General features: G+C 49.4%; 8 protein-coding genes across 8 annotated transcripts; 5 read left to right on the top strand and 3 right to left on the bottom strand.

Annotated features, from left to right (window-relative positions):
* Positions 1-268: 268 nt before the first annotated feature.
* On the bottom strand, positions 269-1,321 carry CDV56_106471 (uncharacterized protein; the record flags this gene model as incomplete). The annotated part of the gene is made up of 1 exon (XM_026760090.1): positions 269-1,321. The coding sequence occupies one exon, from the start codon at positions 1,319-1,321 to the stop codon at positions 269-271; it is 1,053 nt and encodes a 350-aa protein (XP_026618960.1).
* Positions 1,322-2,136: 815 nt separating this feature from the next.
* On the bottom strand, positions 2,137-3,558 carry CDV56_106331 (uncharacterized protein; the record flags this gene model as incomplete). Its single annotated transcript, XM_026759950.1, has 2 exons — positions 2,137-2,892; positions 2,953-3,558. The coding sequence occupies 2 exons, from the start codon at positions 3,556-3,558 to the stop codon at positions 2,137-2,139; spliced, it is 1,362 nt and encodes a 453-aa protein (XP_026618959.1).
* Positions 3,559-9,433: 5,875 nt separating this feature from the next.
* On the top strand, positions 9,434-10,048 carry CDV56_105903 (uncharacterized protein; the record flags this gene model as incomplete). Its single annotated transcript, XM_026759522.1, has 1 exon — positions 9,434-10,048. One exon carries the CDS (start codon positions 9,434-9,436, stop codon positions 10,046-10,048), a length of 615 nt encoding a protein of 204 aa, XP_026618958.1.
* Positions 10,049-11,485: 1,437 nt separating this feature from the next.
* Positions 11,486-12,261, top strand: CDV56_105743 (ribonuclease P subunit p20 family protein; the record flags this gene model as incomplete). The annotated part of the gene is made up of 2 exons (XM_026759362.1): positions 11,486-11,558; positions 11,618-12,261. The coding sequence occupies 2 exons, from the start codon at positions 11,486-11,488 to the stop codon at positions 12,259-12,261; spliced, it is 717 nt and encodes a 238-aa protein (XP_026618957.1).
* A 1,285-nt stretch (positions 12,262-13,546) lies between these two features.
* Positions 13,547-15,843, bottom strand: CDV56_105475 (putative cytoplasm to vacuole targeting Vps64; the record flags this gene model as incomplete). The annotated part of the gene is made up of 2 exons (XM_026759094.1): positions 13,547-14,662; positions 14,725-15,843. 2 exons carry the CDS (start codon positions 15,841-15,843, stop codon positions 13,547-13,549), a joined length of 2,235 nt encoding a protein of 744 aa, XP_026618956.1.
* A 927-nt stretch (positions 15,844-16,770) lies between these two features.
* On the top strand, positions 16,771-17,433 carry CDV56_105346 (MGR2/ROMO1 family protein; the record flags this gene model as incomplete). Its single annotated transcript, XM_026758965.1, has 5 exons — positions 16,771-16,825; positions 16,925-16,951; positions 17,012-17,041; positions 17,096-17,186; positions 17,310-17,433. 5 exons carry the CDS (start codon positions 16,771-16,773, stop codon positions 17,431-17,433), a joined length of 327 nt encoding a protein of 108 aa, XP_026618955.1.
* A 2,901-nt stretch (positions 17,434-20,334) lies between these two features.
* CDV56_105087 (uncharacterized protein) lies at positions 20,335-20,694 on the top strand (the record flags this gene model as incomplete). The annotated part of the gene is made up of 1 exon (XM_026758706.1): positions 20,335-20,694. One exon carries the CDS (start codon positions 20,335-20,337, stop codon positions 20,692-20,694), a length of 360 nt encoding a protein of 119 aa, XP_026618954.1.
* A 1,124-nt stretch (positions 20,695-21,818) lies between these two features.
* Positions 21,819-23,478, top strand: CDV56_104874 (leucine-rich repeat domain-containing protein; the record flags this gene model as incomplete). Its single annotated transcript, XM_026758493.1, has 2 exons — positions 21,819-22,456; positions 22,512-23,478. The coding sequence occupies 2 exons, from the start codon at positions 21,819-21,821 to the stop codon at positions 23,476-23,478; spliced, it is 1,605 nt and encodes a 534-aa protein (XP_026618953.1).
* Positions 23,479-25,203: the final 1,725 nt, after the last annotated feature.

The following is a 25,203-nucleotide window of genomic DNA, read 5'->3' as shown; positions in this document are numbered from 1 at the left end:
GCGCAGAACTTCCGTGTTGACGAAAGAAGCTTCCTATTGGCTGATGATTTCCACCGTTTCATGGAACTGCTTAAGGCAGCTGGTACTGTACAGGGTTTCCTGAAGTAGAACAGCTTGGCCTTTGACTCATTATATTCTGTAGCATTGGAATTGCTGCAATTGGTGGCTGTTATTGCTTTATCGCCTATGCTGTCTATCGTGGCCCTTGCCTTGCACAGGGGTAGCTGGGATGATGACAGTCTAGATACCATCATTCCCTCCAAGAACATCACTTCTTCTTCCTGACCGCGTCTGCCTCCGGAGGCGAACTGCATCTTTTCTCTCTTCTCTGTCCATTCTGGTGACGCCTGGTCTGGCCGCTTGAGGCTAACAGAGCCAAGCTGGTGACGGAGAGGAGCTCTCCAACATCCGTACTGCCGTCCCCAGCCATACACGCCCAATCCTCCCTCGACTCCTGCATAACATTTCTAATCTTCTTTTCCCTCCCAGAACCATGCAGGATGTTCCCGATTGCAGCATGCACGCCCAAAAGTATAGGACTCGGTGGCAGACACCGCTTGCTCTGACTCGTCAAAGTGACCGATCTATCGGCCGGTAGAAAGCCTCTGTACGCCGTAGCAAAGTGCGGAAATGTCTTGAGTCGGTAACGGTTTGGAGTGCTCGTTGCCTCTAATATGAATCTGAAAGCCTTGAATTCGCGATCAAGCGGAGACAACATCATGATCGCGTTGTGCTCGCGGCTGATGTCCTCCAATGTGAACTTGAGTCGAGACCGCAGAGCAGGGAAGTATCGGTAGAGGTTTACCCAGACGTCTGACAACGCCTTCCTCTCGTCCTTGGGACCTCCTAGCACGGATGGTAGTATGTGTGCGGCTTCCAGAGGACCCGTGAGAGCTTCGTCTGGATGGTCCGAGTTCTGGTCGTAAGAGCCGGAGATGACGCATTTGTTTCCATCTCGCTGGAGACATTTTTTCCGCAGTCGTTCAAGTACTTTCTGATAGTCTGGACTAACCAGTTCGATTGTGTCTTCCTCTGCAGAATAAGATGAGCCGAGTTCAGGGGTGTGGTTCGCGTTGGCCAGAAGAGGTCGGATGAGGCCAGTATCAAGGGTTTCAGCTAGTTCGTGGAGTTCATCATTAGACTGACAAGCCCAAATATCGTTATAGAGATTCTTCTGTCCGTCAGGTGGCAAGAACATGTAGCAAGTCTGGAGGAAGTGAACCGTGTCGTCCTGATCATTGCGAGCTCTGTATCCTTTCAGCTTTGGCCTGAGTTTTGCCTTGACTTCGGGAGAAGTAAGGTTATTCGTAGATGATGGCATTGAGATGAGTTATGAGTATTACCACGGTGTGCGTGATGCTTGTTGAGTTGTATTTTTGTGAGGCAAGAAGAGAAAAGGTGAGATTTCAGGAATTGAAATAGAGGAAGTAATGGCTGTCTCCAGGCCTAATGGTCTAGATTGAAGAAGATTGAAAAATTCACATCCAGCTAGCTGCTCTGGTGCATCATTCGAGTGTTGTCTTCAATTGAGTTATACCTTCATGCAAGTCTATGCTGCTACTGCTCGAGATACATGCAAACAATAACAGCTCGAGCTCTAGTAGTCCACTCTTATGATTCAGGAAGAGAAGAGACCATTATGATTGATTTATATGGTAGAAACAGCATATGAATATAAGATGCCGATGGCGAGTGGTATGGCTCAGTCCTCTGCCCAAGGCAGCAGGGCTCCTTCATCTTTGACAGTGGCGGCAAGGAATCAGCTTTTCATGGACGATCTATTGTTTCTACAAGCTCCCAACGATGTTCGACAACAGATTTGTATTGATGCTGCCAAAGATGGTCATAAAACATGTGTATCATAAGCTGGTAGTCGTGCAACAAGTCTTTTCTACTTTTTGTGTGGTATCAAACGCTTTCCAGACGCCAATCCTCCCATCAAAGACATGCTAAGCCGACCCAGATGCGGAAGACAAAAGCAAAGACAAATACATCCTGAAACTTCATATGAACACAAAAACCACAAGATGAGAAAGACTAACTCCGAAGATGACCAATACTCCAGACCCAGGCTTTTCTCTTTTCCGCCGTTGCTTTTTGCAAGAAATGTGAGTGCAGTACATGTAAATCCAACAGTTATCGAGAATCGGAGCTCGATTGCTTAGAATGAGTTCGCTTGCGAGTGGTAGCCTCCCAAATCAGGTGCCTGCGCTTCTGTTCATCTGCGTCGAAGAATGATTCTTCATCTGGCATGTGACTAGGGAGGTTCTCTGGACGGACGCTGAGGGCACTTGTAGACCTCATTTTCTTGAGGCTTTTGGCCTTTCCGACGTCCCCGAGCTTTCGAAGTTCGCGAGCCAGTCGATCAAGAGCCGAACCGCCCGATTTGAAGTGAGATTGTTTCTCCGGCGGCGGTGGAAGAGGCTTGTCCAAAATGTCCTCATTACTGTTGCCACTGCGGATCGAAGGAGGGGGAAGCTTGTCGGTCGATCCAAAACTGATGCCCGAGTCTACTTTGCGACTCTTATGGCCACGAGGTGCGGGGTCCTCTCTTTCTTCGAAGCTGGACGGTCCGTTCACCAGCGCACACTCGTCGATGATCTCATTGGCAGTTCGCAGATACTTGTCCAGAGCTTCCCGAACCAATGGCCATCCATTCGCTTCGCCTTCGGGTGCTCCCTGGGTGATCACCTTGTCTAGGATCTGTCTACCGTTGGTTTCAAAAGCAGAGATGTATCGAAAAAATCCGTCACGCTGAGATTTGAGGATTTGCGGGGTCAGCTGAGAAGTAGGCGTGACCGTCGCTTCCGTCACCGGGGGGAAGAGCGTGTTCAGCATGGCAATGCAATTGGCCTTGTTAAATGGCGCCAACAACATCTCATTGATCAAGATCTGGCGAACCACGTCAGCAAAAGAAAGTAGTCATCAAGGATAGGAGGGGAACCGGCTTACCCAGCGACGAAGCCCGAGGTAGATCTGAGTGTAGAGGGCTTCAACTCTCCGACCTTGAACATTGATCGATTCGATCCATGTGAGAACCCCTGGATATTTCTTTGCAAGCTCGGCCTTTTCCTTAAGGTCATCAGGATGGATATTCAGTCGCTGCAATGCAGCCGCAACCTCTCTTCTCCGGCGATTTTCCAGGTCCTTCAGATAGTCCAGAGCGGTCAAGGCTTGAGGGAAATCGACCTCGTCCAATTGAGGAGCGAAACAGCGACGAAGGAAAGAGGTCACGAAATTCGGTGGTAGGGAGCAGGGCTGGGATGGCATTCGAGCGATATGGTGAGTCAGCTGTGCCCTGAAGTCCGCAGCGGGATCCAAAGAAAAGTCCTGAGAGGAGACGGAGGCTTTGGACGAGCTGGAAGAGCGATTGGAGAAAGCAGTTTCGGGGGTGCGAGTTCCCGAGCCAGGTTGTCTAGCCGGGTTGCAATTCAGCGCGTACATCGTACGAAGCGGAATCTCGTAGGTTTCAGGATAACGTAGGCAGTGGTCAAAGATCCAGGTCCAGGCAGAGCCATCTAGGCCGCTCGGACGTTCTTCCAAATGTGCCATGTTCATCGGTAAGAGAGAGAATAGAAAGTCAGATGGTCGATTGGAATTTGTTGAAGTTCCGGACGAAATATGTTGGAAAGGAGCGGGTTTTAAAGGACTGCGAGTCAGGAAATGTCCTGAGTAAATCAAATCCTGAGTATATGTTCAGGGGTGGTGTGTGCGACGTGATAGAGACGCAGGTAGAAGAGTCAATCCAAATAGTACCGAAAACGCGGATCGCAAAGACGGCTGGTATCACTTGCGTGTAACCTGTGAAACCTGCGACTCCATACCACAAATCTGCACCTCGAGAACAGCAATTGACCAAAGCGGATGAAGGGTTTGCTGAACTGGGGAGAGGAGCGTAGGTGAGAAGTATCCCTTGGGTTCCTTCCGGCGTGAGGGGGGGAAAAGCGTCTGTAGGAAGGGAAACGGAAGATGTTCCGGTTTGCTTGATCTTCGCTGGCCAAGGCAATTGATTGAAAGGCGAATTTAACTTTTGATCGCCTCTGGATCTTCTTTGTTTTGAGCCGTAATCAAGCTTATTGGAGTACTCGAAAGATACGGAATAAAGATCGGATAAAAAGGTGGTCGAGAGATAACCGTGCTTTGTATGACGCAGAGTCGATAGACTCGGGTGAGGATGCTGTCAAAGCAACAAAGCAAACGGTGATCGAGGATCAGTGCGCTAAAAGAAGCCGAAAATTTGGTGCTTCTGTCAATTTTGGATGGATCCAAAAACTAAGTCTTGCGAGTCAAAGAACGAATAGAATGGAAAATTTGAGATCCAACGACGAAGAATGAGAAGCAACGAATGTGGCGTCAGAAAAAAATAAGGCAGACGCAGACGCAGACGCGTGGAAGGGAGACAACAACAGCAACAATATTGGAATATCTATCAATCACCAGTTCCAAAACAACAACAACATCAAGATAGACAGAAGGAGGGCAAAGAGGAAGACCCAAGAATAATAAATGATAACCATGGACAGCATCCGAGGAAAAAACAGGTGGATCGTACTAATAATCCTCATCATAAGCAGCGCACTGATCGGGTTCGTTAATAATAATTAGATACCTTACACAGCCCGTGGGAAGAGCCTAAGAGGCAATCGAGGCTTCTGGACTCTCTTTGCCGTCCCACTTTTGCCCCTCCCACCGATCAATAATTACAATCAAGTTGATCAACTTTACCTAGGTCATGAACCTTCGAGTCTTTGACAATTGACACTACTATTTCGAATTTCGATAGACTAACGAATCCCCTCGATCTGTGTTCCGGTTCCATGGGTTTCGCCTTCGCCTTCCGCTGTGTGGGAACTGCCAGGTGGATGCTGCCACCAGTCCAAGGTCGAATTCTACCAATGACCATACTCAATTGCTGTCTGACAGTCTGTACTTAAGTCACGGTAGGGCTTTGTTTCTATTCTCAATCACTTTTTTTCCGCGCATTAGTCTAGGGAATACGGAGTATACTGACATCAACTCGCAGACAGACGTACGATGAAACTCGCAGAGCACACACCAATGTGACACAGAAAATCAATCACCCATCTTCCGGCAAACAAAGGAAACTTTTCATCCATCATATCAGCCCTCACAATCGGCGTTCTGTCCGATTTCACATGAAAGTAATGAACTCATGGATAAATTACTCCGTCTTGTCCAACGGAATCGCGTCAATGAGACAATGACACTAAAAAAGTCCAGACTCGATAAATCCACCCCGTTGGAAACAACCTAACGAGAAACCATTTCTGCTAGGGACAAGTCCGTTCGTTGTGGTTTGTTTGACCTTGCAGGCTCCCGACTTTCCGCGCGGACCAGACATCCAGGACGATCAAATCAGAATGGCTGAGTCAGTAAGGTGGATCAAACAACCCCCCGCGTAACGGCGTCGGTTGGCGAGCTGCTTGCCGGCCCCAGTATGCTGGATTCCGCCATCATCCTAGCGCGTCGTTGTCCCGTTGTCCGTCCAGGTACGTACGGACCTAGTCACCCCAAGTCCTAAGACACTAAGAATCTAAGACACTATGTAAGTACGTACGTACTTCCTGTCTCACGCCTTTCGAGTCCAGGCCCATAATCGGGCATCTCCTCTTTTTCCAGTCAACCGAAGTGAGCAGTCAATTCCTTTGCTCCAAATTTCGCCGTGCCGTTATCTCGCATGATGCGTCAAGCGATTAATCTTGGAGTGACGTGCGACACGCTGCATTATGCACACAACCAGTGATGATCCTGAGATTGATTTCCTCACTAGACATTACATAGTGCTGCGCTGAGACAAGTGTAAAGAACGGCTCCGTGGTTCGATTCCTGCGTACTCCTGGTGGGTCGCTGAGTATCTGTCTCAAACTGCCGCATGAGCAGGCAACTTCGAAATGATCATTCTCAGTAATAATAGGCTTGTGCAATTGTGCTGATTGACGTACTCGACGGGCGCATGATTTGAACCCTTGGGTAATTTTTTTACTCCACACACGAGTCGAATTTCCCAAATATGGGCATCATCGGGCATTACTCCCAAGACGCAGCACCGTTGGACGTCATAGGCTCATACGCTGTAATGCCAAACGTTGATCCTTCATCGTTTGGCGTCGATCACCCTCGACAATTGAGGGATCAACTTCAGCTGATGTCAGTGGCCATGAAAGGAAACCAGCCATCTCCCATTTTCAGTCAAGCTGCAGGAGGCGTTTCGAAACCTGGAGTCTGAAGTTTGAGAATCTCCTACCGCGACCTTTTTGGATAGATCTCATTTCAATCAACAAAGCATTGCAATCTTGCCCTTATCTTGATGCCGCTGAAAAATTATCCGAGAGCGCTCATCGAGGCGCGATCGCTCGTGCCCATGAGGACATTTTGACTGAACTTCGTCCCTCATACTGGCCCAAGACGAAGAGATTTGTGAAGCCTGAGTCTATTCGCTTTACTACTGACAGCATGCTATGCTTTGCTAGCGACTCAACAAGCCTAGCATCTCCAGCCTGTCGGACTCGGCCCCTGAACCCCGCTCCAACCGTTCTCTCGGGATCAAAGTCCATGCCGAAATAGGCATGACGGGGCAGCCTTCTATGATTCTATTGAATTTGATCTTCGTCTGCCTTGAATGATCAGTTTATCCGGGTTTCAGCCGAAAGGTGAGTTTAGGGCGAATGAGTCGGAATGACGCCAGAGACATCACGAGTCCGGTATGCTGTGCGACATACAAATGGAGTATCTCAATTTGAAAGACTCGTCATCAAGAAGGTAGGTACGCGGATCTGGCTTTGAATCCCACTCTAACATTTCGACAATGTTGAATGATTGGAGTTTCAGTAGTTGGCAGAGACATAGCGGTTCATTATTATCTGTGGATGATTATTTGATGACCACTGGCTATAGCTATTCCGTGTATATTCACATCAAACCTTGTTGACTATTGACATTCGACGTTCATTAACAGCTACATGATGTCCAGCTAATCACCAAATCAAGTTTGATGTCTTTCTCCAATGTCTTTTCTTTCCCTTTCCATCTTCTGATTCTCGCCTTCATCTTTTGAGCATCTCTCGTTTCAAGCCTTTGACAGATTGCGTGGTCACCCACTCATAGGGTGGATTCAGGAACCAGGACATTCTTGTCCGGGAGCTCTTCGATCCAGTATGGATCAGTGGCGAGGAATTTCCAGGGGAGATGCCTGATGAACTGAAAGAGGAGGTCGGAGATGGTCGCAGTATTGACTACCTTACTTTTTCTATTCCTGGTATGAAGATTTACTGGCCGTTTTTCTAGTCATTCAAATCGCAGGATCTGTTCGCACGATCTTCTGGCTTTGTGGCTAGAAGGAAGGTGTGAACATGATTGACGACCAGCTTACCAAATCGAAGACGAATTGACATCAGGCCCTCTTGAAACGGACCCCGGCAATTATCTGGTTTCGCGGTCCGTCGGAGGGGGCAAGCTATCTCTCACGGTCCTGCACAAGGCAATGGGATGCATTCATGAGGAACCACTCTCACCTCAAAGATGGACTGTCTTCGCTATACCGTGTCTTGTTCGACGAACCGTTGCTTCTCGCAGTATCGGGGATCGTTATCCCTGGGCAAGAGGAGGGTGCTTTCCTCAGTTTGTTAAGGTGATTTCGAGCAAGCATGTCAGAGATCCTGCCAATCTTTGAAATTTGACGAAGAGCCTATTTCTTGATGACTTTCTGTCAAGCAAAGACGTCTACTTTCGGGGATTAACCCTTTACGCGCTTGAGCTCACTGACATTTTTTCACCTCGATTTCTCCAGACAATCGAACCGATGAGTTCGGACCGGGCATCTGCGTCACAAATGACTTAAAATACGCTAAGCAGCATGCTGGTTCAAATGGAGCGATCATGTTTATCGGAGACACAGATCTTCAGGACTTGGTCACTTGAACACCAGACCATGAAGAATGGTATCAGCCGATAACGCATTATGCTTTGCGTCTTCAGGACCACAAAAAGCACAAGGGGGCCAAATTGATTCAAGGGTCAGTGTCAGCAACAAGAAGTATTGACCGAGCTGTGGAGCCTCATGAGAGTGCTTGTCAGAGGGCTTTCATGAGCTATCATGCTTGCAAGCGCTTAGCGAGTTGTCTGGTTGCAATCATTTATATTCAAAACTAGTCACCAAGTCGGACATCTTGCTATGACTCCTTCATGGACGTCAGAATCCAAAATGCAATGTCGAGGAAAGGCAGAGCTAATCATGTCATTTATCAAAAGCAAACCAAAGATACCACGAGCATTTCAAGGCTATGATAGATTTCAATACATCACGCTTGGCGCGGGTTGGGGGAACTGTAAGGGTGCAAACAAGACGACAGGATCATGAAGCAGGACTACAGGAGACCAGAAAGTGCTGCCTCAGGCGTCGACAGTCTTCTCCCCCATCCTTCCCAGCCTTCTCTCAACGTCCATCTCTGTAAAGGAGGGCAGAATTTATATGCATCTGAAAATGCCTCGCGTTGGAGCAAATGACTATGTGACAAAGCTGTGAGTGAATCAATAACTATCATTTTGACCATGTTGAATGCACATACTGATTGAGCATTATTCTACCATGATCGTGTGGAACTCAATAGTACTTATCCTGAAATAGAAAGAACAAACATTTGCGTTATGACTGGCTAAATTAATGCTTCCTCATAGTATACCGAGATGGATATCCATACGGATTGCTCCTCCACGTGCCAAAAGGAGATTGCAAGAGATAATGGACTACTACTGGAGCACCGTCAACAATGATGCGATATCATTATATCATATTATCTACAGTCAAAGATAATACACTTCCAAACAAGAGCTTTGGGTCTGATGTTCATTTGGACCGACTCTGAATAGACTTCATCTTGACGGTTGAGACAATCAGGAAGACCATCTCATGGGCTTGCAACGACAATGTCATTGTTGATTTACTCATGGCCGCACTTGGCAACGGTTCGAGTCATGATATCAAGGACTCGATTTGATTACTCGCCACCCTCAAAACACACACCCCATTTTCTCGATCAGGCAGGAGGAAAGGTCGACCTACTCCAATCACGGTTGAAGGTCAAAACCATCGAACAGCAGTCTGGAGTGCAACAGAGTCGGTGGCTGGCGTCCAGCCATGCGGGACTCAGCAATTGACAGGAAGACGATCTTCATGAACCATGGACGGGCACGAAAAGTGGAGTTAATACATGATAAGAGGTCGGTCAAATCCGGCCTTTACCGGTTTGAGAAAGAGGCTGCGAAGTCAATAGCTTCGTCAACTATTCTAGACGAAGATATAAGGTCTCTAGACCCTGCTCGACCTGAGTTCAGCAACAACAGAACAATCTGGATATTCACACCATTCAATTGAACCAACCCAAACTCCAAAGAGGAGTACCATCATCTGAACGCGATGTCCGGGTCACATCGCCCCAATATCCTGTCTGGGGAAATGGAAGTACTCCCGACTACCGCAACCTTTTTCCGCCGGGTTTCTCGCGTCAACACTCGTATACCTCCTATCGCCAGGAAAGCCGCCGTTCCTTGCAAGGTAGCAAATCTGTCCCATGGCAAATTGCAACAAGAAACTGCGTCTCCGTCGCCCGATCTGCGCCGTTGCGTCGGCCACAACGCTGTCTTTCGCAAATCAATGGAAGCAGCCCAAGCAGAACGCAGACGCCACATGCACTATCTGAGTTACTACGACGACGACGGACCCAACTACGGAGCCAACGACAGGACCGAGATTGACATTTCTGCCATCCGGGAACAAGTCACCAAGACAGTCAAGGCGATGATTCGCCGTCGCTCCATCACAAGCACATCTCAAGCCCTTGAATCAGAAAAGTCCAATGCATTGGTGCGTGTATCAGCACGGGAGTCTCTCGAGAACGATACCCTCCAACACGCAACGGAGAAGAAGAACAAATTCGCTGCCAAGAGTCGAAAATATGCGTCCATGCTTGTGCCTGGGCGAAGGACGTTGGCACATTCATCTCCCATGTTGCATGCGAATGCCGTCTTTTGACCCATTGCAATCGTCTTATGCCACATCCTTGAGGCTGTCCGCCCACCTTGAGGCGGATTATGGCTGATCTTACGAAGTTACGAATAGTCTATACAATGGGGGGAGCGACTAAGCGAGCAGGCACTGTCAGATATTAGCGACTTTTATTCATACGACGAATGACAATACACTTAAGGCTCAAATCCACGTTAGGCCCGACATAAGGTAGATAAATTCTAGATCATCACTTCTTATTTGTCCTCATGTAGACTCGGCAATAGGCTCATGAATCCACTCGCTCTCACCAATCAATCGTATTGTGTCAGAATGTCATGATCATAGAGTGTTAAGGTTTGCTTTTTGCCTTTGTCGACCATTGGATCCGCCGCGTCTATTCTCCACAACATCGATCTCAGTAGTTCGGTTTTCCCCGCAGTCCTGCTGGGCTGTTTGTCTCATTGGGTGATATCTCAACTGTTCTGGTCGGAATGGCCGGCTCAGCAAGACTGAGTTTGCTGGAGGTTGTATCCGAGATGGTCTGGCCGGCCGAAGGATCGCCGGATTGGGAATTGCGTTGTCGTCCTTGTAGGGCAGGTCCCAATGATCCCCAAGTGTTGTATCAAGTTCACCTTACTCGATTCTTTCGTGTAAAGTTCAAGGCGCTGATTGATTTCTTCATTCATCACAAATGGCAGGAGAGGCATGCCCGGGCAAGTAGCAGCTCTCCCATTCGACCAGTTCTCACCAATTAGAACTGGCAATATATTCGAGTGATAATCTATACCTTGATTTCGTAGGGCAAATATTCTAGACGCTGATGCCATGATTCCGGATTCAACCTTGGGGCCGGACTTTCTGAACCTTCAAAGCGCACAGGACAGGAAACGGTGCTGGAATCCTGGGTTGTGATTCAAACCACAGCGAGGCAATCTTCCTATATAAGAAACTCTATCAGCACGATGTGATACGCTGAAATGAAACATGGTGGAATCTTATCAGAGAGCAGCTGCATGTGCATGAAACGAGTGTTGCTGGTAGTGAGATATATTGTTCGCAATCGGCTGCACTGGGGACTGATTGTTTTGCGGTATCTGGATGCTGCAATGCTATACTTCCGTATATAAGCTTAAGAATCTTCTTTGAATGATCTCACCAGACTGCTGTTAAATGATTAAACGAAGTTGAATGATATACCAAGACTCCAACAGCTCGTCAATATCAAAAGAGCACTTCTGTAGAAGAACAAATCCTCTGATTGGTCGGCATGTCCACCCAGGCACCCAGGCACCCAGGCACGAAGGCACCAACAACGTCGAAGTGCCAAGACCAAGCGATACGAACTTCTGATGATATTATTAGCATCATCCGTACGGAGTAGCATCAGACCATTCGGACACATCAAGAGATATTAACGCAAACACTGGCCAAATAGCCAAAGAGTGCTCCCCATCCACCATCATGGCCAAACAACCCCTCGCCAAAAACCTCCAGTTCGAGAAAAAGAACAAAGACATGCTCAAGGTTCCAAAATGTACTGTCCACATTAACGCCTGGGTGAACGAATCGAATCCACTAACAACACCAACACAGACGCTCGCATCCAAAAACGCCCTATCCCGCATGCCCCCGTCGCATCCCCCTACGCGGGCGCCTCGGTCCCGAAAATCGTCTACGTCTCCACCAACTCCCCCTTCATGAGCGCCGTCAAACGCATCCAGAAGCTTCTCCGGCAGGCCGAAAAACGCGCCACCGCGGCCGTCAATCTTTCGAGTAGCAAGCGGACAGATAGACAGAAGCTGGCCCAGGTGGCGCGCGGCCAGGAGCAGCTGAGCAAGGAGGAGGTGTTTGTCAAGGCTACGGGACGGGCGATCGAGAAGGCGCTGAGCGTTGGGCGGTGGTTCGAGGACCGGGGGAACGAGTATGCGGTTCGGGTGAAGACGGGGAGTGTGCTCGTCGTCGACGACATCGAGGAAGACGAGGAGGCGAAGCGGAAGGCGATCGCGGAGGCAGAAAGGGTTCTGCAGCAGGAGCCAGCCCAGGAGAAGAAAGACGACGATGGTGATCAAACCGCGCCAGATCCGTTTGGCGACGCTCCCGCGCCGCGTTCATCGAAATCAGAAACGAAGAAGAGGAAACGCGCTGCTGATGCTCTAGCCTCAGCGTCCGGTGAGGAGCTGCCGGAGACACGAACGCGATGGGTCAACATGGTCGAAATCGCTGTGACGCTCAAGTGAACGCTCCCCGGAAGTGGCACTTGAAAGCCCCCTTCTCAGACTGTGTATTGAGTCTCAGCCTCGTAGTGGCTGACTTCATCGCGCTATGAATGGTGTCCTCACCAGTTTCCTCCGCAGGGTGTGTCTCCTGTGAGGCTGTGACAGACTGAGGAGAACTCCATATCGATCTGTGCTCCACCTCAGCGCTGCCTCATACCGTATGAGGGGCCATGCTTGCAGAAATGCCCACCGCACCTATATAATCAACACTCTAGCACCCATGCCCACAACGCCATCGTCACCGCTACCCATTCTAGTGAACGGGCCTATAATAGCCGATCGAGGCGCAGCCAGGACGATATCCACGTGGCCGTGACGGGTGACGGTGCTTCAGATCGAAAGAATATGCCATATCCCTCCGGTGTGCACTACGTCTTGATGTCGCAGTTCAAAATGTGGGCTGCTTAAATGTGGTGGACTATCTTATCTGTGAGATATGATCATGTCATAGCCGGGGCTCTATCGTGGAGGAGATCTTGGATTGAATCTTCCAGCATATAAGCAAACAGCTTGTAGTGTGGCGATAGGTGAAAATGCTCATTTAATAAAGCTATCCATGTGTGCAGCAGAGACTTTTCTAGACTATTCAGCCCGCGATTATAATGCAGACAAAGGAATGCGTGGGTTCGCTGAAAAGTTTAATCTTAATCTCGAGCATTGAGATACTGGTTAACCCGCAAAAGTGCAACCAGGAAGATGGGCAATGTATAATCATGCAATCATAAGAGAAAATTCAGTCATTCATCGCTTCGCGGAAACTCTCAAAGGAAGTGATGCTGCTATGATAGAACTAATACACAGAGGGTGAGCCCCACACGACTTGCTGCTGCCCAGAAAAGAAGGAGACATTAACGTGAAATGATGAGAAAACCAACTGCTGCCAGAAAGTCGTAACTGGGTCAACAGGGCACTGTAACAGGAGGAAACATGGAAAAGTCCGGTGATGCAGGTTATGCAATGTCATAACTGCAGGTCAAAAGAGAGTAATGGAAACATAAAACACCAAATACCCCAGCAACCGGTGGCAAGAAACCATTCAAGGACCTGTGACCAGTGTACACGAAGGAAAAGGAGAGAACCAACCCATGGGAAGCTAAGTACTCAAGACAAGACAATAGATAGGAAAGGTTAAAAAAGGGAGGGAAAAGGCTGAGGGCCAAATGAAATGATGACGATGCTCATGTGCGCTCAACACCATGATTCAAAACGACGTTCCGAAAGATGAGGAAGACAATGAAGAAGACAATTACTTGTCCATCTTCTGCCATCCGTTCAGGTAGGCCATAAGGCCTACCCCTAGAAGGACCACTCCAAGCATCGACGCATATGGGCTGGTCTGTTCCAGAACATCGTGTTTCAAGGGCTGTTTCGCGAACGCTGTGCCAGAGCCATCAACGTTGGTATATGGGGATGACGATGTCACAATTTGATGTGCTTGTTTCTCTACTTCTCCGCCTGCAACATGGGTGGCGTCGTCAGTCGCCGAAAGCTCGCCAGTAATAGCAATCTCTTGCGCTGCAGATTCGTTGTCTATCTCGCACTCCTCGGCACGCTCACGCCGCAGAGACTCGATCATCTCAGCCAGTGACTTGCGTGCTTCCACCGTCTCACTTTCCGCTCTTTCTGCCCTAGTTCTAAACATTGCGACTTGCTTTTTCATCTCCTCCATCTCCTCCATCATCATCTCCAGGCGAAGTTGCAAATGATTAGCCTGAGTGTCTGCGAGCGTATCTGAGGTGGATAATTTGTCTGAGTCCGAGATAGGAGACATTTCGGCGTTGGTAGGCTGGTCATGCGCGTGCTGCTCGCTAATCGTCACCTCATCGGACAGAGTACCCAGTTCGGGCGATCTTCCGTCGATACCCTTCGCCTGCAACTCCAGACTCCTGGCCTTCTCCTCCGCAGACTCGCGCGCATTACGCTCCTGCAGCAATAGAGTCTCCAATTCCTTTACACGAGCGCCCTGACTATCCAGCTCCCGCTTGGCGGACGACAATGCCTCGATCAAAGACAGAATCTGACTGGACTCACGCGAAACAGGTGAGTTGTTTGAACCTAATTTCGGCTTCTCCGTGTCTGAACGTTTAAGAGGGGAGAATGCATCGGCACCTGTACGCGGTGGCGCATCAGGCTTTTCGGGAAGCGGTTGCTGCGGTGGTGGTGCGGGAGGGTCTGAGAATCTTGAGAACGAGTCGACGCGCGGCATCTTAGGTCTGCCGTTGACTTGACGCGAGACACCGCTGTCTGGTGGCGAGTGCTTTGCTTTCTCTTTTTCTTGGTGACCCGGTTTCGTTAGAGATGCTAGAAATTCGTCGGTTTGCCGGAGGTCTTGTGCTTGCTGCTTGGCCTGTTTCATTTCACTCTAGACGCGCAAAAGAATTAGTGGGACGTTACGTTCGGAGGAAAAGCGAGCAAACAACATACTGTAAGCCTCTTGACAATTTGTTCGATGGAGATTGGAGAATTCCAGTAGTTCATCTGACGTTGCTGCTGCAACGCGTTGAGTTGGCTGCTCGCAGCGCTTTGCGAGCTTCTGTTGCTCATCGTGCTCCCGGAGCGTCCTCGGAGATGCGACAGGGGCTGACTGAGCGGGGATGGGAGAAGCCCGTTACCAGAAGCGGGATCCAAATCTCCTAGGGTGAGGTCGAAGATGTTTGGCAAAGTCCCATAGATCCCGGCGTGCTCTACTTTAGCGGAGACCTTGTGATGAACGATGGTCTTTTGATCCTCACTGACGATGTCAATGCCCAGCTCCAGGGTGTCGTTTTCCCGAAGTTCGTGTGGCTCTGACTCGCGATTCTCCGGAGACAGGCGCTGGCCATTAACAAAGGTGCCGTTCGACGACTTGACATCTCGGATCCAGATTTTGCCAGTCTTGTCCGCCCAAATCTCCGCGTGTTGTCGAGACAGCACCTTGGAATCGAAAAAGCCGTTCACCGGAGTAGGAATAGTTTTCGCATTTGTCTGTCGTCCAATTCGCAAAACTTCTGGGTAGAAAGGAACGGTAATCTGCTTCTTCTCAAAGGTGCCGTTGATCGGCAGAAGCGTCAATATGGCCGGCGGCTCCCCCGATGGCGCGCTGCCAGCGCGGACGCCATTCTGCTGAGAAGACTGGAGCATGTGCTGCGAGGGAACAATAGACGAAGGCTGATGGAGAGCGGACATGGCCGAGGCGGCACCGGGCCCAGAGGAGAATGCAGGCATTACCTGCGTACGTGTGGTACTCACTCCAGTTGCCGGTTCAGCCTTGGTACTTGGCCAAATGCTCCTGGAGGACTTTTTCTTCGAAGACCAGGTACCAGATTCAGCGTTGTTGCTTTGTACTGCATGAGCGTTTTGCGAACCGGCGACTACAGTGGAGGTGGAAGAGTTTGATCCTAGAGACGAGGAAGAATTGGATCTCTGAATCGTCTTTCGTGGCATGAACATCCGTGAAACTTCGTCGTTCATTGAAGTCAGAGCTCCTTGTCCTCCTTTACCAGAGTCGTACCATCCCAAGCGAGGACCCTCTTGCACGCTAGGCGGTGATGCAACAGCAGTCATGGAGAAAGGAGGCTGCCGTGATAGACAATATCAGAAGCTCAATATGCCAACGCCGCCTATCGCATGGGCGCGCAGTCGAGGAGCGAATTGATAAATGGTCGGGGTATCAATGATTTATCCGATACCAAGCTCGTTCGCGAATGTTGATGATGAAGACTAATTGATGCTGAAGTATTGCGATGCTCGGGCGCCCAGAGCACTCACTCTTGATCCCTACCAACTCTGAGGAGGTCACGTTAGCATTGTTTCGGTGCCAACAAACCCGAACTGCTGCCATTTTCACCAAAGAAGAAAGCAATATACAGTCGGTGCGACCCGCGTTCAAGAGACGAAATGTCGAACCTACCTCTGAAACCAAGATCTGGAGAGCAAAGTTGAGATAAAGTATGGAAATGAGACACTAGGTGCGTCAAGTCAAGGGAGCCGTGTGATTCTTGGTCCGAGCCGGAGAAGCGACCGGCTGATGAAAGAACGCCGTCCAAGGGGAAGGAAGGAGGCACGAGACGGGACTGCCGCCTTATACAGGCTTCTAGGCCGTCAAAACAGCAAAAATATTGACGCACAAAGGCTGAAAGCTCCAGGACAAAATCTCATGAGGTGCACACACAACACACTGCGGGAGAGGAGGTCAGTTTAGGCCTCTGGACGCCTGAGGCCCTTACTCACGTGATAATGCACGTGCCATCATGGAACAAGAAGCCGCCTCAAAGTGCATTGGACTTTCTTCATGGTCACGTGCATCTGACGGAATAGGCCCGCGGCTTGTAGGTGGAGTGACCTTTAGAAGCTTTGGTTGCTCAAGAACAGGCTTAGCATCAAAGTCGCTGCACAAAGAGCATTGATTTTCTGGCATCTTAGCTTCGATATTTGCTTTAAGCATTTGGTCCCTTCAGGAATACAATACATCTACCCCCTTGTTTCCCGAAAATGCCTGTCGTTGCAGCTCCACCTCAAGGCCATGGCCCCTCTACCTTTGACAAGAGTGAGTTCGGAGACCGCTTGGACATTTGACGATGTCCGCATACATCTGTTGATGGCTATCCTAGCTTTATCGGACAATGATGAGCTAACTTTGTGGCAGTGAAGATGGGCGCGCTGATGGGATCAAGTAAGTCTGCGGGAATGTCCTCTCGCATGAATGCGTCGCTAATCAAAGCTTCTTTTCTAGCCGTTGGTGGTATCATGGGATTTATCATCGGTTCGTGCCATCGAAGGACTCACCTTCGCGAATATATCGCTTACATGATCTAAGGCACTGTCACTATCTTCCAATATGGCGCTGGGCCTAACGGCGTGATGCGCACTCTGGGAAAATACATGCTTGGTTCGGGTGCAACTTTCGGGTAAGCTTTCTTTCTAGCCAGCATGATACATTTGAATTTACCTTTCTGTTATATGGACGGAGGAGTTCAAAATGGTTGCGGATAAAGTATCTGGTGCTAATGTTATACCTCCCTTCCCAACAGTCTTTTCATGTCGATTGGTAGCGTTATCCGTACCGAAGGACCTCACAACGACGCTTGGCTACGTGCGCGAGGACCCCCGATGATGCTTCCTCGTCAGTCTCCTCTACGGCCCATGCGTCAGTAGGCGAACAATACTGCTTCTGCCGCAGGAACTAATGAGGGGGACATATCACGACCCGTGGGGACGACTTGTACAATAATATCTACCGGGATGGGAACTTTGTACCGCAGGGAGCAAGACACGCGGTATGGCAATTTGCTGCTGGATGGTTGCAAGATGTCAGCGCAGCGGATGGACTCTCCCTACATCATGTACATATCATGGAGGCATCGGACATTGGGTCGGATGGAAGGTGCCTCCAGCGATGCACTTTTTTCTGGCGTTGAACCAAGGGATATCATTTAATGAGAGATTGATGAGATGTCAAATCAATTGGTCACATAGTAAGGAACATGAAAGCAAAGCACTCATGGACAGAGCTAGGTATACAGGCAGTGATCAAGTCCTATAAGTGACTACAAAGTTCTTACGCTGGTGATGTTACGACTATCGTGGAACAATGAGAAAACCGAAAAGTCACTCAGGCTGCATTGAACAACTGGCCTGTAACGAATGCTAGCAAGTCGAAGCTTGAATATCTCCGAGATTGTAGAAAGCGGACGACCGCCTGTACTTGACCACTTAGCGTCTTTTGAGCTCAGAAGATGCCGTCGATGTGTTGAGTCCTGAGGCATCTTCAGGTACGTGATCATTGATCAGTGTCCCATTGTCAATACTCTATAGTCCCACCAGGCGGTCGTAGGCCGATCCAACAGATGCTACTGCCTTTGTTCAAGACAGGTGATTGAGCGACTGGAGTAACGCGCTTTGACCTAATCGCAATTCTGCCTGATGATGTAGCGAGCTGGCGGTGACACCGAGTTTGGACAGGTAATAATACAAAGTGATAATGCAGAGATGTAGACTATGCATGGTCACCTTTTTACTTCGTGGAATACTGATCATCGTGCCCTTGCTTCGAGAAAAGATGATCTCACTTCGGTACACCAGTGCGGGAAAAGAAGTTCGAGCTGTTGCTGGATGAACCTTGACGATCATGTTGATCTTGACGCCTAGATTTTAGTAGGGCAGAATGAATTATGGGACCATCCTCATAACAGCGATAGAAAACAGTAGAGCCAGAGCAATGAGAGAGATGATTTATGGAGATTTTCTTTCCTATACGTTTGAAGAGTCGTCAACCGAACCTTGACCATCAACGTATTATCGTTGCGTCGCCCCTTTTCTTAATAATGATGATACTGCTACAAGACTGTTCCTGTGGACAATCCTCGTGACAGACCTGTGGAAATCAATTCAGCCTTAGGCACAATTAGGGGCCTCGGGCCACATTTCCGTGGGTCTTGACAGGATTTTCAGGAACAGCCGAACAGGTGGGTTGTCGACTTGGACAATTATTGGACTTCGTAGCATGATGCCATTTCGCTTATCCCACTTAGTCGGTTAGTCCCTTCGTAAACGATTGTGACTAGTTGAGAATTTTGACTTTGCAATTTGCCATCAGGGAACTATTGGAGTTTAGCCTGCGCATGTAATTTCGCTATTTGCCGGCGCGAGTTCGCCCCAGAGGCGAGAGTTGAGAGAGGTGAAGGAGAGAAAGCATATTAATACGAGAACTTTCTTTGCGCAATCCTCCGATTTATCAAGCAATTCAGACAAATTGTTGCGCCAGGGGTCGCGTCAGGCACCTGAAGGTTCGAACTCCAAAGGTGCGACAATCAACATGCCTTTTTCTGACCTGCGTGAAACAGCCTAGAGACAATGGAGGTGAAAGCAGGCTCCAGAATGAAGTTGAAGAATTCAGGACATTGTTTTGGCAGGAGTTGAATGAAGGACAAAGGTTTCTGAGAAATGAATCCTCAAAGGATCAAGTCTTTCTGTCTCTTCTCATGATAATTTCGCTTCTCTTCCCCAGAGCTGGCAGCCCAAGAAGGCAAAAGAGCAAGCACTAGCAGTCTAGCACTAGACTCGACGGAGTAGTGACTCTGAAGGTCCATTTAATTAAATGGTCTAGCATCTTCGATTGTACCTGACGATGGACCCAATTTCCAGGGCCCTCTAAGGCTCCAACAGCGAATCATCCCACAGCGTTCCTGGGACGATTGTTTAGGTTTTCTGTAGTCGCATGCACAGTTGAATCCGCACCATTCCGACCATCCATCATCGGCCACACAGTCATCACACAGCCGCCAGCTACGTATCCAGAGATCCGCTTTGGTGACGAGGTATGGCTGTGGTCTTCCATGGTCAGGTCCAGGGCGACTACAGTTTGATCCTCATGATTCGCTCCTCCACAGACCCGAAGCCTAGAGAAAAGGTTTTCATCGTCAGTCTGGACCCTGCTGCCGTTCAGGAACTACGTACTACCAGCTAGCATACCTTAGGACAAGTCAATATGTCGATCAAATGTCCAATAGAAAACAAACACAATAAAAATCTTGCAGTAGTGCAAATTCATGGATGAACCCCTTGCGATTGGCTGAGAAGATTCCCCCAGGGCTGAGCTGCACAACAAACTCGTGTTGTTAAATAACAAAGCGCCGCCCCTGTCTGGGTTGGAATTTCTCCTTCATAAAACCTCCTTCACACGTTCGTGGTTTGGGGAATCCTCCACTCTCGTTTCACTCACTCCTTCTTGGCCCTTGAGCAGTGCTCCCCACGTTCCTTACAATAACCTCCTTTGCTTCTTGACTCCGGCGCTCACTCGTTCGCGTACCGAGCCTTGAATTCTCAGTCGCTCCTTCACCAGTCACTCAACCTTGCTCAGTCCTTGTGCAACTATCGCAGTTTACCGTGCCGTGCCGGTTCCAATCTCACGGTTACACACCTTGCTCTTTTGCGCATCGCTTTCTACACCTCGACATCCGACAAGGATACCTCGATCGATTCATACGAATATAGCGCTGTCGCGTGTTCAACATCAATCTCCTAAGTGTTTATAACCCGGCATTTCATCCCGTCAAAATGAAGATCAGCGCCATTGTCTCGTCCATGCTCTGCCTGGCTGCGACCCAGCTTGTCGCCGCAGATACCGTCACTTCAACCTTTACCCACACCCTCACCAAGACGCTGGTTCGCGTGAATTCGGAAACCCCAGGAGCCTCCGCAAGTGTCAGCTCCTATGTCATTCCCTCGAGCTCTGCTACTCCCTCTAGCAGCTGGGTTGTCAGCAGCAGTGCTGCTGCCACTTCGACTCCTGCGTCCAGCACCCCATCCGCATCTGCCGTCGTGAAGAATTCCGGAGCGGGAAGTGTTGCCGATGTCAGTATGCCTGTCGCGCTTGTTGCCGGATCCGTTGCCCTTCTTCTGGGTGCTGCGCTGTAGTCGAACGTACAGCCATCGGAGTGCGTTTGCATTACACACAAAACCAATGCAAGAGCTGGACATCATCAACGTTGCGCTTGTCGCACCCAGACCGCTTGCGGACGAGTTGATAAATTCTCTTCTGCGCGCAAGTGAAGTGCAGGTGATACCTCATGGTACATCATCTTCTTACCTTCGACTGCGTTCTTCGATCATACTTATACTTTGATTCTACTTTTCTTCTTACAACTTCTTCCCCCTCGTCTGAAATTTCACGATTTGAAGAATGAGGCAGGTGGCCGAGGTGCTTTGGATTCATATACCCCCTTTTACGATTTCTTCTTCATGAGTTGACGGTGATTATTCCCCTTTTACCTCCTTGAAGCCTACCGGTCATCCGGTCATGATTCACGGAGTTTCGGTTCATTCGACCTGCGAGGTGGTTTGTTGGGCTTGGAAGATATCAGTATGTTGCATATAGCGTAGTACATAGGCCAACTCAATAGCAATTTAAAGCTGCTGGTCAAGATCCATTTTTTTCTTGAATATATAATGCCTCCCGTCGGCTTGATTTCGTTTGATTGCATTTCTGCTGGTCTCCTCATTGTTACACCACTAGGACGGTGGAACACAGAGGGTATAAATCACCAGTGCTTCAGATCGATAAAATCAATTCCCCGTGTTGATCTTTGGGATACAGTCTGCCGATCAAAGTGGACATGCTCAATGCTTAATGCTCTGATCATCAAGTGGAGTTCTTCAATGAGGAACACCCGGCCCGATTGGCAGAGCGGGTGGAAGTGGAAGCCGACGCGTGCGCCGTTTCGGGTAAACAGTCAACTGACCACCGGTTGAAGGTCAAGTCTTGGACAGATTGTCTAATTCCACATTCTTTCAGACGCCATGGCTTCGGCACGCCTGACTTGAGGGTCGGTGATGCTCAATTCTCCGACGTGGTCTCGATTGCGCCTGCTCGCTAAGCGTCTGTTGACGTCCGTCGCAGATTCGCTTCCCCACTGCGGAGGTGACGCGCTACAGTCCACAACAAGCGGCGCGGCGTGGTCGCAGAGGACAAAATCGCAGCTCACTGCTTCTCACTAATCACCACTCCTTAAAATATACTGAAAAAATAAGTCGCGCCCGGCATGGATAACGAAGTCCCTCTTCCCCCGCCACGCCGAATCCGGCACCGCTCCCCCGCCAATGCCAGTTCCTCCGCCGCGAAAACTCCAACCGCGGCAGCAGGCTCCTCACTCAAAAAGACATACCGCCTCTCGCGCTTTGATGACCGCTCCAGCCAGCCATCCAGTGATCCCGCGCTCTTCTCCAGCGATGATATCCCTGCGTCCGGTCTCGAAAACTACAATGCCCCCGCCTCCTCTGGAGCCGGAGCGGGCAGGAAACGACGCTACCGGGGTACCTGGTGGGGAGAGACGGCTGTCGATCCGAAGCGGAAGAGGGCGGATTTCAAGGACAAGCGGCTTGTGGATAGCGGTGTGTGGATGGGGAGTGATGAGTCGACGGCGGAGTCGCTTTTGCCGTCTGAGGATGCGTTGGTGTGGGGGGAGGACTTGGTGAGAAATATGAAGAGTTCTATGTCGGTTGATGTGGGAGATGAGGGACAGACGTGTGCGATAAGTTCACAATCTGCGGATTTACGGCTGCGTCAGACGGTGCCACAGCGGGGGGTTTTCAGGAAGGTAGAGGAGCCGAGGGAACATCAGCTAGCCAGGACGATTGTCAATGACTGTCTCGAAAAAGGGCAGGACAGCGTCGACTTGAGGTGAGATCATTACTGATTGGTTTGTGGAGTTGAGCTCTAACCCGAATTCTTGCAGCAATGGCAATTTGAGAGTGCTTCCGTCGGGCTTGCTGCTTCCTCTTCAATATCTCACCAAGTTGCCCTCTGTCAGAGAGCCTCCAATTTCGGAAGAGGGCTACAGCCCTTTACAGCCGTTTCTTCGTCTGTTCCTGGCCGGCAATGCGCTTACTGCAGTTTCGGGAGAAATATTCGAACTCGACTCACTCAGAGTTCTCAGCTTGCGCAATAACAAGCTGACGGAGATTCCTCCCGCTATAAGAAAGCTGACAATGCTGCAAGAGGTCAACCTTGCGGTCAATCGTCTGCGATGTCTTCCTTGGGAATTACTATGGTTGATCAAGAAGGGTGACCTGAAACATCTGATGGTTCGTCCCAACCCTCTTCTTCAGATTAGTGAGGTAGAAGTTACAAGGTGGTACTCCCCCGATGGTAGCGATGCAGCATCGCCGGAGGAAGCGTTGAAGTCGTGCCATTATGAAGGCCCCGCACCCGAGGAAGCATGGGCCCCAATTCAGGTCGCGATCAGCCCCGTCCGACGGTTCAACATGGAAGGTATTCCCGTAAGGGATGGCCAAAGCGGCACCTTGTCGTTGAGATCATCGGACGATGCACCGTCCCGTGTGCCCTCGCTGCGTGAGGTATCTCTCCTGGCTTTTAGTCAGTCGGCCTATTGTGACCAGATATCCGAGTCCGAAATGATCGGCTATCCGGAACTAATGCTTCGCCTCCTTCGACAAGCTAAGGGTGTCAGAAATGCCGGCGGTAGAAGCTGCTCGATATGTCACCGTAGCTTCGTAATTCCTCGCACCGAATGGATTGAATGGTGGGACTGCAGTACCTATGAGAACGGCCTCAAGAGACCTCGGTGTCCTGGCGAGCAACTACGCCCCTTGCCATTTCGAAGATTTGGTTGCAGTTGGACATGCGTTCCTGAAGCTGAAGAGGCAATGCTCCAAGCTCAAACTGGTCAGCAACAAGGCTGATAGGATCATTATTTGAGGTTGGCGTGGGAATGTGCATTTTGTGATTCTAAGCGTTTGTCGATAGACTGTATCATGAGTGCTGTACATATGTTGGTGTATATTCGTCGTCCTGCCTTTCATTGCTCTTGAGCTCTCCAGGCTGTCTGTATTATTAGCTCTGCAGGGTTTCGCGGAGAGGCATCTATTACTCTGAAGACACCTTTTAGACCCTGATCATCACTGCCTGTTCCTCTGATTCACTGTATCAACCCTTGCATAACTCATTACAGCAGGGGACACATGACCAGATAGGCTGAACCAGAGAGAATGGCAAGCCATCAGCCTAAGTTTAACCTTGGATGATCTGTCCAACTAACCACCAATAGCCATACTTTCTAGGGCTTCTTTATTAGTCCGAACTTGGTAATATCAGAATTATTCACAGGTTTTAGAACCACTGGGCCGTGAAAACTTAATCTAAGAATCTGACATGATGATTCGACGAAGCATCACTAAGAATCATACACTCTAACTAGGACCTACCCTCCTCTGCTCATACAACTACACTCAATGGCATCAACGTACCTCACTCAAACAGCTCCGCACGTACAGAAGGAAAAGCTGAGGGAAATAACACAGCTCGTCGAACACCTCATCCCATGCGCCACCTTTGGTGAGCAATAGGCGCCTGAGTCGGAGGCTTTTCAATGTTGCCGGAAGTGTCGAAGTTCCAAGAGGTATTCACAGGGGATACATGCTATGTCAAGCCACAAAAGGCGTAGCGGAGGCCCTGGGGTGTATGAATAGTGATGAACATGTCTGAATCTCATGCAGGCCAGATGCTATAATTGAACACAGATTGTCGCCATGGTCAAGAATGCGATTGAGACAGGATTCACTTTTCTCGTTAGGGGAAAGTCATCGCGGAGTGAGACGGAAAGATATTAATGTTCCTTAAGCCTCTCAGCATTAGAGGTTTATTAGATGATGACCTAGGAATGATTGCATCCATGCCTTCATAGCGAATCTCGAATCTCTCCAGGCTGACCGGCTGTGGGAGTTGAAGACACACTCGATGTTCTCAATGTAGTCTCTCGAACTGCCAATGCACCTTCTCGAACCGATGTTGCCAAATCTGACATTGATAGAGCGTAGAGACCAGAGCCGTTCAAGACGTTTCTTGAAAACACTGCGCAAATCTCCACGAGAATCGACTGCACAAATCGTCACTATGCTTAAATCAACCTACCCCATCATAGACCTCGATTTCGGCTGCCCGCCCGCAAGATCTCCTGTCTTCGGCCATGTCTCTCTTGTAGTAGGTGAGTGAGCTAGATGCAATGAGCATAGTTTGGTTCGTGGGTAAGGACAATAAAAAGGGACCGTCTTGGGCAGATCCTTCTTCTGAACTAGAGCCATAGAATCAATGCGATTTTGTACAATTCGTTGTGCCTTAGAACTGAACTCGGTCTTTGAATCCCAACTGAAACGACTTAGTCAAAAGTTGAGTTGGTTTCACAGGCATTAACTCGCCTCTGAAGTGATTTTTCTCCCTGTTAGGCCCAGAGGTTGGTATAGGGATGCAGGACAAGACGTCGCGGAAACAGAAGGAGACTTACGCGAGCCACATGGCGACATGCCTGTTAACTCCTGACCGTAGCTGTTGGCTTCGATCGCAAATCAGTCCGGGATTTCTTCACTGACTTGTTCTGAAACCGTTTACCCACATTTGAGCATGTATGTTCA

This window comes from Aspergillus thermomutatus, assembly GCF_002237265.1.
Source record: "Aspergillus thermomutatus strain HMR AF 39 chromosome Unknown NODE_2_2, whole genome shotgun sequence".
Taxonomy (NCBI): domain Eukaryota; kingdom Fungi; phylum Ascomycota; class Eurotiomycetes; order Eurotiales; family Aspergillaceae; genus Aspergillus; species Aspergillus thermomutatus.
Note: the sequence above shows the minus strand (reverse complement) of the source record. Positions and strands in the feature narration are given on the sequence as shown.